General features: G+C 37.8%; 1 protein-coding gene across 1 annotated transcript in view; it reads right to left on the bottom strand.

Annotated features, from left to right (window-relative positions):
• The window catches only part of GPR158 (G protein-coupled receptor 158), a 192,432-nt gene that overhangs the window by 87,629 nt on the left and 91,252 nt on the right, over positions 1-13,551 (bottom strand). The window contains exon 4 of the mRNA XM_039548501.1: positions 12,748-12,965. Within this exon, the coding sequence (XP_039404435.1) occupies positions 12,748-12,965 (218 nt within the window). The remainder of the gene's footprint in view (positions 1-12,747; positions 12,966-13,551) is intronic.

Here is a 13,551-nt window from a genome sequence, read left to right on the forward strand (position 1 = left end):
AATTAACTGAACTGTAGGCTTTTGGTGTCAGTCCAGGAAGACTGCAGGTTCCTCCAGGGCCACATGTCACTGTGTATTATATGAGCATGGTACCATGGAAACCTAGTGAGGGGAAAAGGTTGGCATATTTTGATTTTTTTTACTTTTGTTAAACAACTTCTGTAACATAAAGAATGACCAAAGAAGGCTGTGATTTACAGAAAATTTCCTTTTACGAAGGTGGTTTCACCATAATGTGAGCTTGCCTTTCAGATAAATGAAGCAGGTCAGAAATTACTAGAGAAAAAAAATTCAGATACATGTCTTCTTTGATCTGAACTTTGAATACATTCATATTTATTGAATACATTCATATTTATTAAACTGGACAGTGTATCTATCACTCCATGGAAAACACGTATGGATACATGACAGAATGGTAGAGAAGCAAGGAAATCTAGAGAATAGGCACAGGTTTGCTCAGCTATGCTAAGCTGATGTATTTGAAGTGACTAGAAAATTACTATCAAAATTTCCCTCAAAACAAGTGAAATAAAAAGCGTAGCCAAAGGTAGATGTGAAGGCAATGTGCTAACTCTGCAGCGCTACCAGGACAACCCTTGTGGTGCAGATCTGGCAGATCCATCCCACTCTACATGTGAGGACATGGCAGATGTGATGAGACCTTACAGGATTGTATTCCCAAATCTATCTCTTCCTTCTCTGAAAATTCTTCCTGTTCAAATTCTTTTTTTCCTGGTACAGGTGGTTCTTCACTTCTCTTAAATGACAGAAGTGAGAAGAGATTTTTGTCGAGTTGAAAATACATAGTCTGGAGCTGGTTGAAATGTTTTATTACCAGTTGCTTTTCTTACTAAAACACACCTTCCCAACAAATAAATTTTTTCCAGTATGACTATATTTCTGTCTTGATTTCCATGTGCTGTTTTTCTAAAGCCCATTGAACCTTTTTCCTCTTTCTTATCCTATATACCTTTTCCCAACCACAAAGACACTGTTATCTTTCTTAGTGAAAGAGCTGATTGAGAAAATTTTCAGAAATTTTATCTCAATTAAAATTTACTTTTAAGAAATAGAGCACAGAGGTTCTTCTTTCTGTCCCTGAGGCAGAAAGCAAGATGTTTGGCTCTTCTGTTAAGAGACGGAAGTTGGACTTGCCAGTTCCCAGACACTGATATTAAGAGTTGCAGAAAAGAGTGGAACTACATTTCATTGAGGTGGTTATCCTAATACTATTCACACCTGGAAGAGAAGTACTGGGGACTAAAGAATGGGCACAAAACTCACTGGAAGGAGTCTTCTGAATCTTCAGTTAGTACCCTGTAACAGTAGTGTCATAAGCTATTTATTTTCTTGATAATAAATTCAGGGATTGATTAGGACTGCTACCCAGGAAAACATAAATGTCAAATTCCATGACAAGGCTTTGCTTTAATTTTATTATTGTTGGTTGAGGTACAAAATTCAAGCAACTCATTCCCAGCTAACTGCAGGAAACACCCTTCAATTCAAGGGAGAAAGAGTTGTACCTCTTTTAAAAATTTCTCTGTAAAATAATGAAAAGGAAATTGTGTGTCCTGCTCAACCTTTCATCACACTGACAAATACATTTAACCTATTTGAATCATAGCCTCCGAATAGATTACAGATTGCAAGCACAGAAATATTCATACCAAAGGCAAATTTTCCAAAGGCAGGCCTACGGTTATGGGCTGCCACTTAAACTGTATTGACAAATTGTCAGAATTTTCTGGCATTTGAAGGTTTTGTGCAGTAGTCCTAAACCAAATAAATATAATCCTCATGTTCTTTCATTTCCCTTTCAAGCCTTTGAAGAATACTTACGTGAAGGTCAATTTATTTTTCTATTACTAGTTATAGCTGAGCTCAAACAGAATATAACTATTAAATTTACTTTTTACTTGAAAAAAAGTCAGGAAAAGCAAAGGCCATCAATCATAAAGCAATTTCATTAAAAGTGCACAAGATGTCAGGCATCCAAGAAATCCCCAAATACTTTATTTTTCAATTCATGTGGCCCTTGATCCTTTCTGTTATGCAAGTAACGAAACCTCTTGAGACATACCATGAGGAAGGTAAGGTGTTTTGCATTTAGAAACATGGGCATTGCTGCATCTAAGTTGTGCTACACCACCTACAAGACAGACATTTGAGAAAACAGTATTTGCTGGTGAAGAACCCTCACAATAAAAATGGTTAATGTTCCAGGGACATCTTTTCTTATATGGGCAGAAATTCCTTCCGTGGGGACATACTGCTTAGATCAAGACACCTGCTTCTCATCAAATAATGGTGAATATATATGTGAAAGAAAATCAGTAATGAGGTAAATAGCACCTAAATTCAATTTCAGTCTATTCAAAGCTTTATCGTTAATTTAAAAGATGAATACGTACAAGGACAATCATCAAAAATCTGGATCACTTGAAGTACCTGTTTCACTAAGTTATGCATTCAATTAACACAGAAATTAAATGAAGATCCTAAGACATTACTTTCAAGAATAAAATCCATTCCAATATTGATAGTTGCTTAATCACCAAGAGATAAAATGGAATACACAAAAAATCTGATAGAATAGGAAACCAAATTTCAGGAGCAGTTCCCTTGTTTAGTTTACAAACAGCTTCAGAATACCTGAATTTCAGCTTTCTTATTCAACTTGGCCTCACCCATTACAGAAGATAACACCACAGCTCACCGAAGTTGTCTGTATAAATTGTAGTGCAATCATGCAGAAATAAACAGTTTATGGTAAAATACAGGATAAAAAGATGAACCTGACTGCAAAGCTCAAGATTCATAATATCTCAGAGGAAACAAACTGAGAATGATGTGAGAAGCGTTAGAAAAAATCTGATTAAGGTAAAAAAATCTCATTATTTTCATGACTTAGAAGGCAAATGAACTATAGATGAAAATCATTATATTAATTTCAGATCAGTCAAAACCTCATAATTCTGAAGATTTTGAATCCAACTTCAGTTTATTTTATTCACTTTCAGTTTACAAGAGCCAAGTGCTAAACCACTCCAAACTAATACCTTATGACTGGATCTGAGAAATCCTGATCCCAAAAATGGTGAGATTTTTCAGCTCTTCAGAATTTGCTATGCTAAGTAATCTCTCATAAAGTTTAGATCATGGAATGTATGTTTCACTGGAAATAAAAGCACATTTATCTTTGAAGGAAATACTGCTATGCATAACTTAATTATTCTTCCTACCACTGTATTGCTGAAAGGCCCAACCCCAGGGAAGCTTCAAGTTAGTGCAGACCCTGCACAAGGAAAAAGTGGAAATGGCTGTACTATCTGCACAAAGTTAAGAGTTTAAGACAAGGGACAGCATATGGATAAGGGCAGATGAGAAGAACACTGGAACAACAAGGCAATATCACATTTCAGAACTAGAAATTAGTAGTCCCAGCCTATCAGTATCCCACTCTAAGTCACCTACTTTGTCAGCACTTGAATCTGAAGACATGATATGAAGAGCAGGGGATACTCTCAGAAAGCCTCCACCAAGCATGAGGAAAGTATGAAAGGAACAAGGAGTGCTTTTTGGAAAAGGTAACAAGGTGAGACTGGTGTTGAAACATCTGCACCAAAGAAACAGCATTAGGAGAGAGAAAAAAGTTCATGTGGGAGTTGAAGAAAAAAGAGATATACAGCTCATGTATGATGTCAAGAGGGAGATGCAACAAGGACAACACAAAGTGGCAGAGGAGTAAAGCATTTGCAGCATCATTTCGAACAGACAGGAGCAGGCCGTGGCTGCATTTGCCAAGGCCAGATGAAAGGACATCACAGTAGTCAACTCACAAGACACCAAGCTGAGACAATAAACTTAGGTCTGCAGACCAGCAGAAAACATGTATTAAAAGGGAGTTCAGAAGGAGTTCAGCAAGGCTTAGACATAGCCAGAGGCACGGTGAGCTCCAGAGTCCAGAATGACGTTTGGTAACAAGCAGGTTGCTGCAGAAACTAAGGAAGCAGTAGCTGGGATGTCCTAGAGGGAAGCAGGAGGAGATCAAGGTTTTTTTTCTGCTATATTGAAGTTGATAAGAAGATGTCAGAGAAAAATGTCATGATTTTATTCCAGACAGGGGGAGGCATAGCTGGAACAAGGAAGGCAGAAAGCAATCTGACTGTGCTCATAGCACAAAGTCCTAATGAGAAGCTGACAGCATGAGCTTGCTCCTAAAAACCTTCAACTTTCACCCAAAGAAATGAAGAAAAGAATGAAGAACAGGCATATGTTTTAGTCTGAGTGATCTGTATTCAGCTTGTACCCCATGATATAGCCAAAACCAACTGACCAAAATATTAAAACCAGCACGAAGTTTCTCTGAACATTCTACCATTAACTAAAAGTTTTGCAGTTACAAATATCCAGTAAAAAATGCAAGACTTCCTAGAATAAGGTTTCCAATACAGTTTTATTTCTACTGCTTGAAAGTTCTCATGCTACATTTTTTTCTGGTGTTTTCTTTCCCTGTATCTTATTTATGTTACTTCTTTCTTCTCTCTGAGTAAAACTTCTAAAAAACCCTATTTTCGCATCTTCATAAGAGCTTCTCCTTAGTTAAACTGGTTTTTCAACATCAAAATGGGGTCCTACTATTAGACCCTTAAAACAAAAAGAAAGCCCTGCTTCAGACAGAAATCTTCTTTTGGAGAGGGAGGCATGCCAAAGACCTCATGCAAGCCACCAGGGACTTTGCTATTGCTATTGATTGTCCAAGGAACGTTCACAGCAGGATATAACTCCAAGACAAATAGCAGAATAAATAAATAATGTAGCTGTTATTCTGCTGACATGATAGCAAGTCTCTTCCCAGCAAATCTGTAAATGCCCATTCAGGAACCCAAGCGAAACGCCTAAATTATTTGTGTGGGAGTTAACAAAGTACAGCATCCCTAAATGCACATCTTAACTACACAGAAAAATGGGAAGGGACATGCAAATAAAGGAAATGCGAATTCCACTAAAAACAAGAGTTTTGAAAAAAACATCAGCAATGTCTTTAAAGTTGCACACCTGAAGGCTGCAATAAACTTCCTGTGAAATCACAAGAAACTAGGTTCTCACCCTAGGATAGGATGAAGAAAGGGTATATAATGCACTGCACAGAATGTGGATATGCTGAGTGAACTATCAGGTATGCCCACCAGCACAGCGTGTAAAGGCAGCTGCTCCATCTGCACAAGATCTCTTCCCTCTATCAAGTTTCCACTTCAGCTGAAATGTCAGAAATTGTTGTCTAGGGAGAAAAAAGCAGAATGTGCACCAAAGATGAAAGGCATCCAGGCATAAGCACATCGAGATGCCACTGTGGAGTCAAAAAAAGGAAAAAGGATTGGCTGATTTACATTAGAAAAAGAGGTATGCTTGCAAAGCCAGCATGCTTTCATATTTAAAGATGTAACACACATCAATAGCCTGTGATTACCTCACTCTGAATTACTGTATCCTATCATGGCTGCAGCAAGGGAGAAAAGACATTCTTGATTTCTCAGTATTAGAAAGGGGAACTACAGCATAAATTTGCATGTTGCCTTTCCATCTACATGCAGTTCTGTGCAGTGTTAAAATTGCAGTTTAGGGACTATCTTCACAGTTTTGAAATCATATTTAGCAGAACACTTAAATATATTTACACTAAATGGAAAAATGGGATAGTGGTGGCAGCCTGAACTCCAAACTGAAAATCTGTATTTGACGGAATAAAAACCATATAAAAACAGTCTGTAGCTATTATTTGCCCAGTTCCCTCAAGAGAGGTAAAATGATTTATTCCTGTTGATGATTAGCCATGTGGTCCTGCTAACAGTGAGTTTTTATCTTCATCAGTGTCCAAGATGAGTATTTTCCTCCTCTCATTAGAAGTATTTGTATTTCTGTATTTCCAACAGTTCTTGAATGTTCATAAATGGGGGAGGGAGGGGGGAGACCAGTACAATGAAAGGTCATTTAGCTAAAAATTTCCAATATTTGGGGTTGGAAACAGTCTTGAACAGGGCAAGGCCCTTCATTCCAATGGGCTGTATCACAGTCCTTCATCATTGTTAATGCCATATGACAGCACCATTCCAAATTAGTGTTGGACTCCAAGCATTTTTTCCATTATTCTATGGAGCTGAAAATCTTTTCCAAGTGTGCTCACTGCTACCAATTTTACCTTGACATGCTGGATTTACATCCACAGGTACATCAAGAAGATGGAAAGACCAGATCCCTACGCTCGCCCTTCATTCCCCTACTTTCAGAACCTGGCAGCACCATAGGGTGGTGAGATGAGGGCAAAGTAGTTTGGCTTTAGTGCAACTACTCTGAAGCCTTTAGCATTGATCTGAACGAGAATTCCCAGCAAACAAGACCTCTGAAAAGGTCTAGCATGAGTCAAGGCTGGCAGCACATTCTCATCTCTCCTTCATCACAAAGTAGCAATTAGTCTCTTCCACTCTATAGCTGAGACCAACTTCTCTGTTCTCTTTGCCAGTAGAGGTTCTTGGCATTTCTTAAGGGCACTTAAAATTTCTCACAGCAGCTGTATTCCACCTGAGAGCTCCCTGTTTGAGTTGGGAGGCTGCTATGCAAAGGTCAGTTATTTTCAGCTCTTCTTTCCAATTCATTTGAAAAGGCAGCCTGATAACTGATGAGCCCTTTAGGTTCTTTGCAGGTAATGTCCTTCCACAGTCCAGTACTTTCACAAAAACATGATTAAAATGCAGCTGGTTTTCTCTTTAAGGCTCTGGTAGATTATTAGCCCTATGTTAAGTCTGAAATTAAAAGAAAAAATCTGATTTTTATTCATAGTTATTTAAATGTTCCGTTTCTTTCCAGTAGCTTTGCTACCCTCACACTGCATGTAATCAATACTGCAGTTGGTCATTCCCTGTTTGAGCTCTCTCTTGGTCCACATAGCACTACTTGCACAGGTGAATTCTCCTATTCTGTTGATGCTTTTTCTTACAAAATCACTGTTCAGCTTCTCATTTTTGAGAATATTTGTTTTAACATCCATGATTTCTGTCCTTGTCTAACCAGCTACTTTTGTTAGCTTAGCCTCATACTTTTTGGACATGTTTTTGTAGCGATGTTTGCATTATTCAATCAATAATAATGCCACAGCACATAAAGATGTTTACTAGTATCACCTTGAGCTGTTTTGCTCCTTAGTTTTTCAACTTAGAGAATGTTTTGCACATCTGTATACAGCCATGAAAATCTGACTTGGTAAGGCTGAAAGTTGTTCTGCAAGATCCTCTTGTACTTATACTCTGTCAAAGCCTTTGGAAACCAAGGAAGTAAGAGAAGCCTGTTCCTTTACAGACTCCTCTGTGATTGCTAAGACTTATCATGACCATCAGAAGCACTGAGCCTGTTCCTGGTTTTGCATCCAGCGTCCCTTTACTTTTCTGAAGCCTCACCATCTTCCCAGGTCAGATTCAGGAAAATCACTCTGTCAGAGCAGTCAAATAGAGTTCCAACATTTTCCTTATTGAGGAAAAATCTCTTTTTCCCATGCTTCATCACAGAACTCCCTCAGTGTCATTAAACTGGTGCTGTCAGGTGCTGTCAGCTTTTTTGATGTGATTTCACAAATTTTCATCTCCCTTGAGTTTTTGAGCCTCTTGCACCTTGTGTCAATGCCAGGCTCATGGCTTCCAGCTTTTACTACTGATTGGCATGAGGGCTATCCGGAGCAAAGATTTCTTTGGAGTGATCCACACATCTGATTTCCCTTCTGTATTAGCTATGAATAATTTTTCTTCTTTTCTCTTTGTTTGGCCCATTTCCCCCATTTCTCTCCTGCTAAAATGCTTCGTCTTTTCCCATTATAGCAGTAGCATCTCCTCTTTATCTATGTTTCATCTTTTTCTGTCTTTCCCTACAAAGCTTTTCACTAGTGGTTTAGCTTCTGCTACTCCTTCTGTACCTTCTTCAAAATTTTTTGTTCTTATCGTTTTGGAGTTCTTCCTTCTCTTGGCAAAGGGCTACATTTTCTGCATGTGACTTTCTCCAGTTATGACTCCTGCAGTTTAATACCATTGCTGCTGAGCTGATCTCAGAGCTGCTGAGTCATTTTCACCTGTGTTTGACAAAGCCTCAAATGAATTCCTCAGCATTGATCTGAGCTTTGTCACAGTATCTTTTTGCCATTCTATTTTGTTCTTTTGGCCAATTCTAACTACTGCTTGAAGTCACTACTTTGCTATTACTTTTACAGGTTGGCAATGGTCAGATTGGTCAGTGGTACCAGAAATTTGGACCAACTGTGTTTTGAATGAACAAGCTGAATTTTGTTTTGCCACCTATCAAATGCGCAAGTCTACAAGAGTATCCACAAGGTTTTTAAAAAGAGACATGAAATCTAACTGAATGACTCTTTGCCAAGAGAGCAAAAGATTTTCTGATTTAGACTCCTGCCTCACTTCACAGTCTGTGGTGCATTACTAAAGAAGCAGTGAGTGATCCTTCCTGATCTGTCCTCCAAGTTTCCAACAATAAAATTATGGCCTTGTGGCACCAGATATTTCACCAAAACCACTGCGTTTAAACACCCTAGAAATATAAAAACATATACAGAAATATAGAAATATCCTCCATGATTCCTTCCTGTTTGAATTGCTTTATACTTTGGGATCTATGATATTCTTTGCCAATGAGTGACATAAAGCAATTAAAAGTGGTGTAATGCAACTACTTCATCTTTTGAAAACATTTGAGAGATCTCTTGAACATTTGAGAGACTCCCTTGATCCCTAATCCCTCTAGTGATACCATAAAAGGAACCATGAATATATATATAAATATGTTCACACATCCACATCTCTCTGCTGTACATGATTTTATACCATATTTCCTGTCCTGTCTTTTCCTCTGTCATCCCTTGGTTACCTAAAAATAGTGCAGCTCACCTAGTCCTTTGAGACCATAATTTTTAAGAGCTTTTGGTGGCAGACCTTGGAAGAAGTACTCTCATATCCATAATCCCCCTCATGCTTATAATCCCCATTCACAGAGCTACAAATACATTTGTAGGGCATCACTTTCTCACAAAAGTGCACTTCCCACACTTGCCCATGGACCCAGTAGTTCTATTATTATTACTGTTACTCTGAATCTTCAGGTGTCTAAGTTGGACCTACTGGTCTTTAGTTCTTGTCACTATTATGGGGAGTCTTCATAAATACAGATGTCACATTTCCTATCTTCCATTGCTCCTCTACTGCTATTAATGTAAACTTATTACACAGTAAATAGTTCAGCAGTTTTCTAGACAGACATCTGAAGAGGATTCTTTAGAGGAACCTTAGTGAGTTCTAGAAGAAGACTCAAAACTTCAGAGACCTGTAAAAGTTCCTCCAAAAAGAAGCCTGGCTTTTAAAAGCCAGTCATCTGGCTTGCTATAGGCTTTGCCTGTTTATTACCATTCATTAACCATCAATATCTGAGTGGGAACTCACAAGCTGCTATTTACCAGGTTTTCTGTAGAGTCTTATTATTATGGCCTAGGTCAGTAATAAAGATCATGCCAAAATGAAAGTTGTATCATCACGTTTTGTTAGTAACACTTTGGCAGTAATTGTCCAGGTCTCTGTTCTCATCCATTCTCCATTCTCTGCCACGCTCTGTGGCAGTGCAGCACTCTATCTTTTACGCATGGTTGGTGCTTGAGTAACTGCCTTGGATCTCACGTATATTCCGCACTGTTGACAAAACTAGGCCGATGGCAATGTTCCATTTTAAGTACTGGTCATAAGAAGTGCAACCAGTATGATCTGAATAGCTGAGGTATTTCTTCACTTCCCTAAAACACTTAGGATCTGCATCTGCTCTTACTGATATGTTGATTTCTTAAGACAAAACAATGTCTTGTCACTTCCATCATAAGCTAAAGGATGCTTATAGACCTTTATCATTCTTTCTGTGAATTATTATACTCACAATATCACTGCCAAGGTGCCTGGGGTGTTTCTTCCCAAGTGCTTTCTGTTGGCAGACCTTAACTTTTCAGGACCTTAGCTTTTTGAAGGTAGTAATTATCAGGAGTAATTACCCCCATGAAGTACAAGCATTGAGAAGTCCTCTGCAGTCACTTTTACTAAAGAGGTTACCTGATCCCATTTGCATTCTGATTTTACTGATCAACAGCCGAATCAAAATGCCACATATCTACTCTTCATTCCTTTCAGCACTGAAAGGGCTTTAATTTAATATCTTTTATTCTCAACCCCCACCTTCTGCTCCCTTAAACACTTGGAAGTTTGCTTCTTGATATAGTAGCAGTACACCGTTCTTTCTGTTAAAATGTTGCATTAAAAACTATTTTTGCAACCATTTGAATATTGTAGTGCTACACGTGGGAGAGAATCCAAAGAAATGCTCTTCTCTGACACCCACACAGCACAATGGAAATGAGCAGTTTAACACAGCAACTTTAATCACAGACATATATACTAACCTAATTGTGGTTTGCTTCACTAACAGTTGGAAATTCTCAAAAAGGCAGATATTTTGAATATACTTCAATATGTGTTCTTTCATTTTCATGATTTTACCTCCTTGCCAGAGAGTACATACTAAGCTACCAGTTTTCTTTCTTCACTCCCAATTTCTGTCATTTCCCAATGTAACCAGCAGTTTCTCATGCAAATACTCATTTTTCTCAACAAGTTTGCCCTCCATACAACTTCTCATTTCATGGTAAACACACAAGATCTTTTTCATGCTGTACCAGCAAGATAAAGAACACGAAAGGAATAGCCAAGAAAAACTCAACTGAATGACATGAAAAGCAATGAAAAATCTATCAGTTTCTATTCCTTGAAAACATCAATCAAAATGGAAAGGTTTGTTAATCACCATATTATTTTTTTTGTCTCATGTTTCCTTCCCTTTTCCTTGTGAGGTACACATTTAGAGGAAAGTCAACTTTCTTATAAGGTACCAAAATTGTAACTGAATCCATCTCTGGTCAACTGAATGAACTGCAATGTCTCAAAGGCATCATTTTTCTTTCTAGGAAAAAGAATGCTTTGTTCTATGTCTGGTTCTCACTCATTCATATGTCATGATTTCTAATGGTAAGAGGGAATATGGAAAAAATACCAAACTTTTTCTTTATGACTGAAAAGCACTTCAGAAACAATGAAAGATGTGTATATGCCTCCTTAGTATTGCTTTGGTATGAAAGATTCAGATTCCATGTGTTTGTTTACTCACAGACTACTTTGGAGAAATGACTAATCATCACAAACGTAAAAATGTGCTTTTCATGACTAGCAGGTTTTGCGAAACACAAGATTTTTGTGTTATGTCTGATAAAGATATATCTTTTTACTGTAGCAGATATCTATATCAGAACTTATGCAAATGTACAAGTGCAAGAGTGTACACAGTTTTACATGTGTCTGATCTCAACCTATTTGTGAGAAAACATAAAAATTTCCTATAAAACAACCAATATTTCAGTGTGTAAAAAAGAAGCTGTCCAGCTTGCAATAGCTGCATATCACCTTGCAGGTCTAGAAATAGTTTTCACTCACAAGAAATGCTTCTGTCATTATGTTGTCTATGACACTAAAAGTGAGTAACATTACCATATTAAAACCTCACAAAATCAGAATAAAGTTCTTCCGCTAAGTTAATGTCAAGCAACTAAACAGATGCCTACAATAAACTTTTCATAACAAAAAACTTTATGAATACAATTAAGTCTGTAATTTGACTCATTTAAGGCAACATCATTAAATACAAAGACACTGTCAGAAACAGAAGAAGAAAAAAAAGGAATGTTATTGCTCGTTCTGTGATTTCCTGGCAGGATATTAAAGTCTTTCAAAATGAGCCATGCATCTGTAACAAAGACACTGCAGGATCAGGAAGACTGGCGGATCAAGTGTTCCAAAAACCAAAATGGAAATACTTATCTGGTTATAGAATGTGGATGAAGCTATTAATTTCAATAATGTAGCATACTGTGTGCACACCTACGTCTCCCAAATGTAGGTAGTGAATATATGCCAGCTTCAGTTAATTTCTTTTTAGTAAATTTGAAGTTTCAGAGAATACTCTGCTTTTACTGAGGCAACAGTGAGATTCCAAGAGATGTTACCAGATTTTCAGTGAGGTGAAAGTTGTTAGCTTAGTATATAAATGCTGCATCAGCAATTTACAGACATTCCTTAATATACTCATGCTTTAGCGAAAAAAATAATAATCTTTAACCATAGAATCACATTTAAACTCTCTAGGAACTAGAATTATTCAGAAAAAATTCTCTTTGCCGTAATTATTTTCCAGTTAGTCTCTCAAATAGATTGAAACCAAACATCATTTCCAATAGTGGCAAAATAGAGACCTTCAAGATCCCCAGTTTCTAAAATCCCCATGTCCCCCTAGATACGTGCATTATCGGTCTGATTTTCCAAAATTACTTTGAACATAATAGTTTCCTTGATTTTGCTGAACATCTATAAATGTAAGCATATTTCATTGGAAGAGACAAATTACTCAGCTTTTTTTTTTTTTTTTTCCTCTAAAACTATATCAACAATTTAGGAAAACATTCCTGTTTTGGAAATCCCATCCTCCCCTTGTGCTGAGCTCCTAGCCTGAGAAACTGACTCTCCAAATGGGAAGTTATACATCTGAGATAAATGATTGTGTACCACACAGTGAGCAGGAACATCAAAGTAAAACACGCGGGTTTACCTTTGCCTTGCGGAAGTGGTAGACCACCAGCATGCTTATGAAATCCAGCAGCATACAGAGCGTTTGGAAGGAGATGATAGCCAGCCGTAAATACTTGTCCTCTTGTGCATAGCAGGGAGTATCATCTGTGCAGAAAGAACATCCTTCTCTGCAGGGTAGGCAGGTGTAGACTTCCTCCGACAATTCACCACCAGAAAAGCGATTCTCTGCATCCTTTCCTGAAAGTATCAGAAGAGCAAGGGGAGACACCTTCAGTTGTACAGGATGGGGAGTTCAGCACCAGTCCTCTGCTGGGCTTCCTCTCCCTCCCCTTCTCTCTCTTTAGGTTACAAGATAGCTTGGCCAGTGCTGCTTTTCTCACTGAACCATCCTTTATAACATTCAGAAAACACAGACCCATCTAGACATGAGGGAATGTGAACTTTAACATTAAACATCAAATGTTTTCCTGTTATATTTAAAGTGGGCTAAATCTGCACGGGAAATTCTACAAAGAAGGATTTTGAATGGGGAAAAAATTACATTAAATATTTGGGAATAAGGAAAGGATTTTACACAGACACATGAAGGGCAGACCCATTAACAACCTAATGTTCATAGTACAAACTCTGATCCTATTTCAGATTGTCCCTCAGTTTTATAAACATGCTATCTAGTGAATTAATGAGCTTCAAATTAGATAAAACCCCTCTTAATTAACATTTGTTCAACAGGCTGTTGCATGATTGCACTACTCTATCCCCAAAGCAAAACCAGTGCACTCAGACTAAGTATAATTTTCCATTGTTCACACAAGGACACCAG

Source organism: Corvus cornix, chromosome 2 (assembly GCF_000738735.6).
Source record: "Corvus cornix cornix isolate S_Up_H32 chromosome 2, ASM73873v5, whole genome shotgun sequence".
NCBI classification, from domain to species: domain Eukaryota; kingdom Metazoa; phylum Chordata; class Aves; order Passeriformes; family Corvidae; genus Corvus; species Corvus cornix.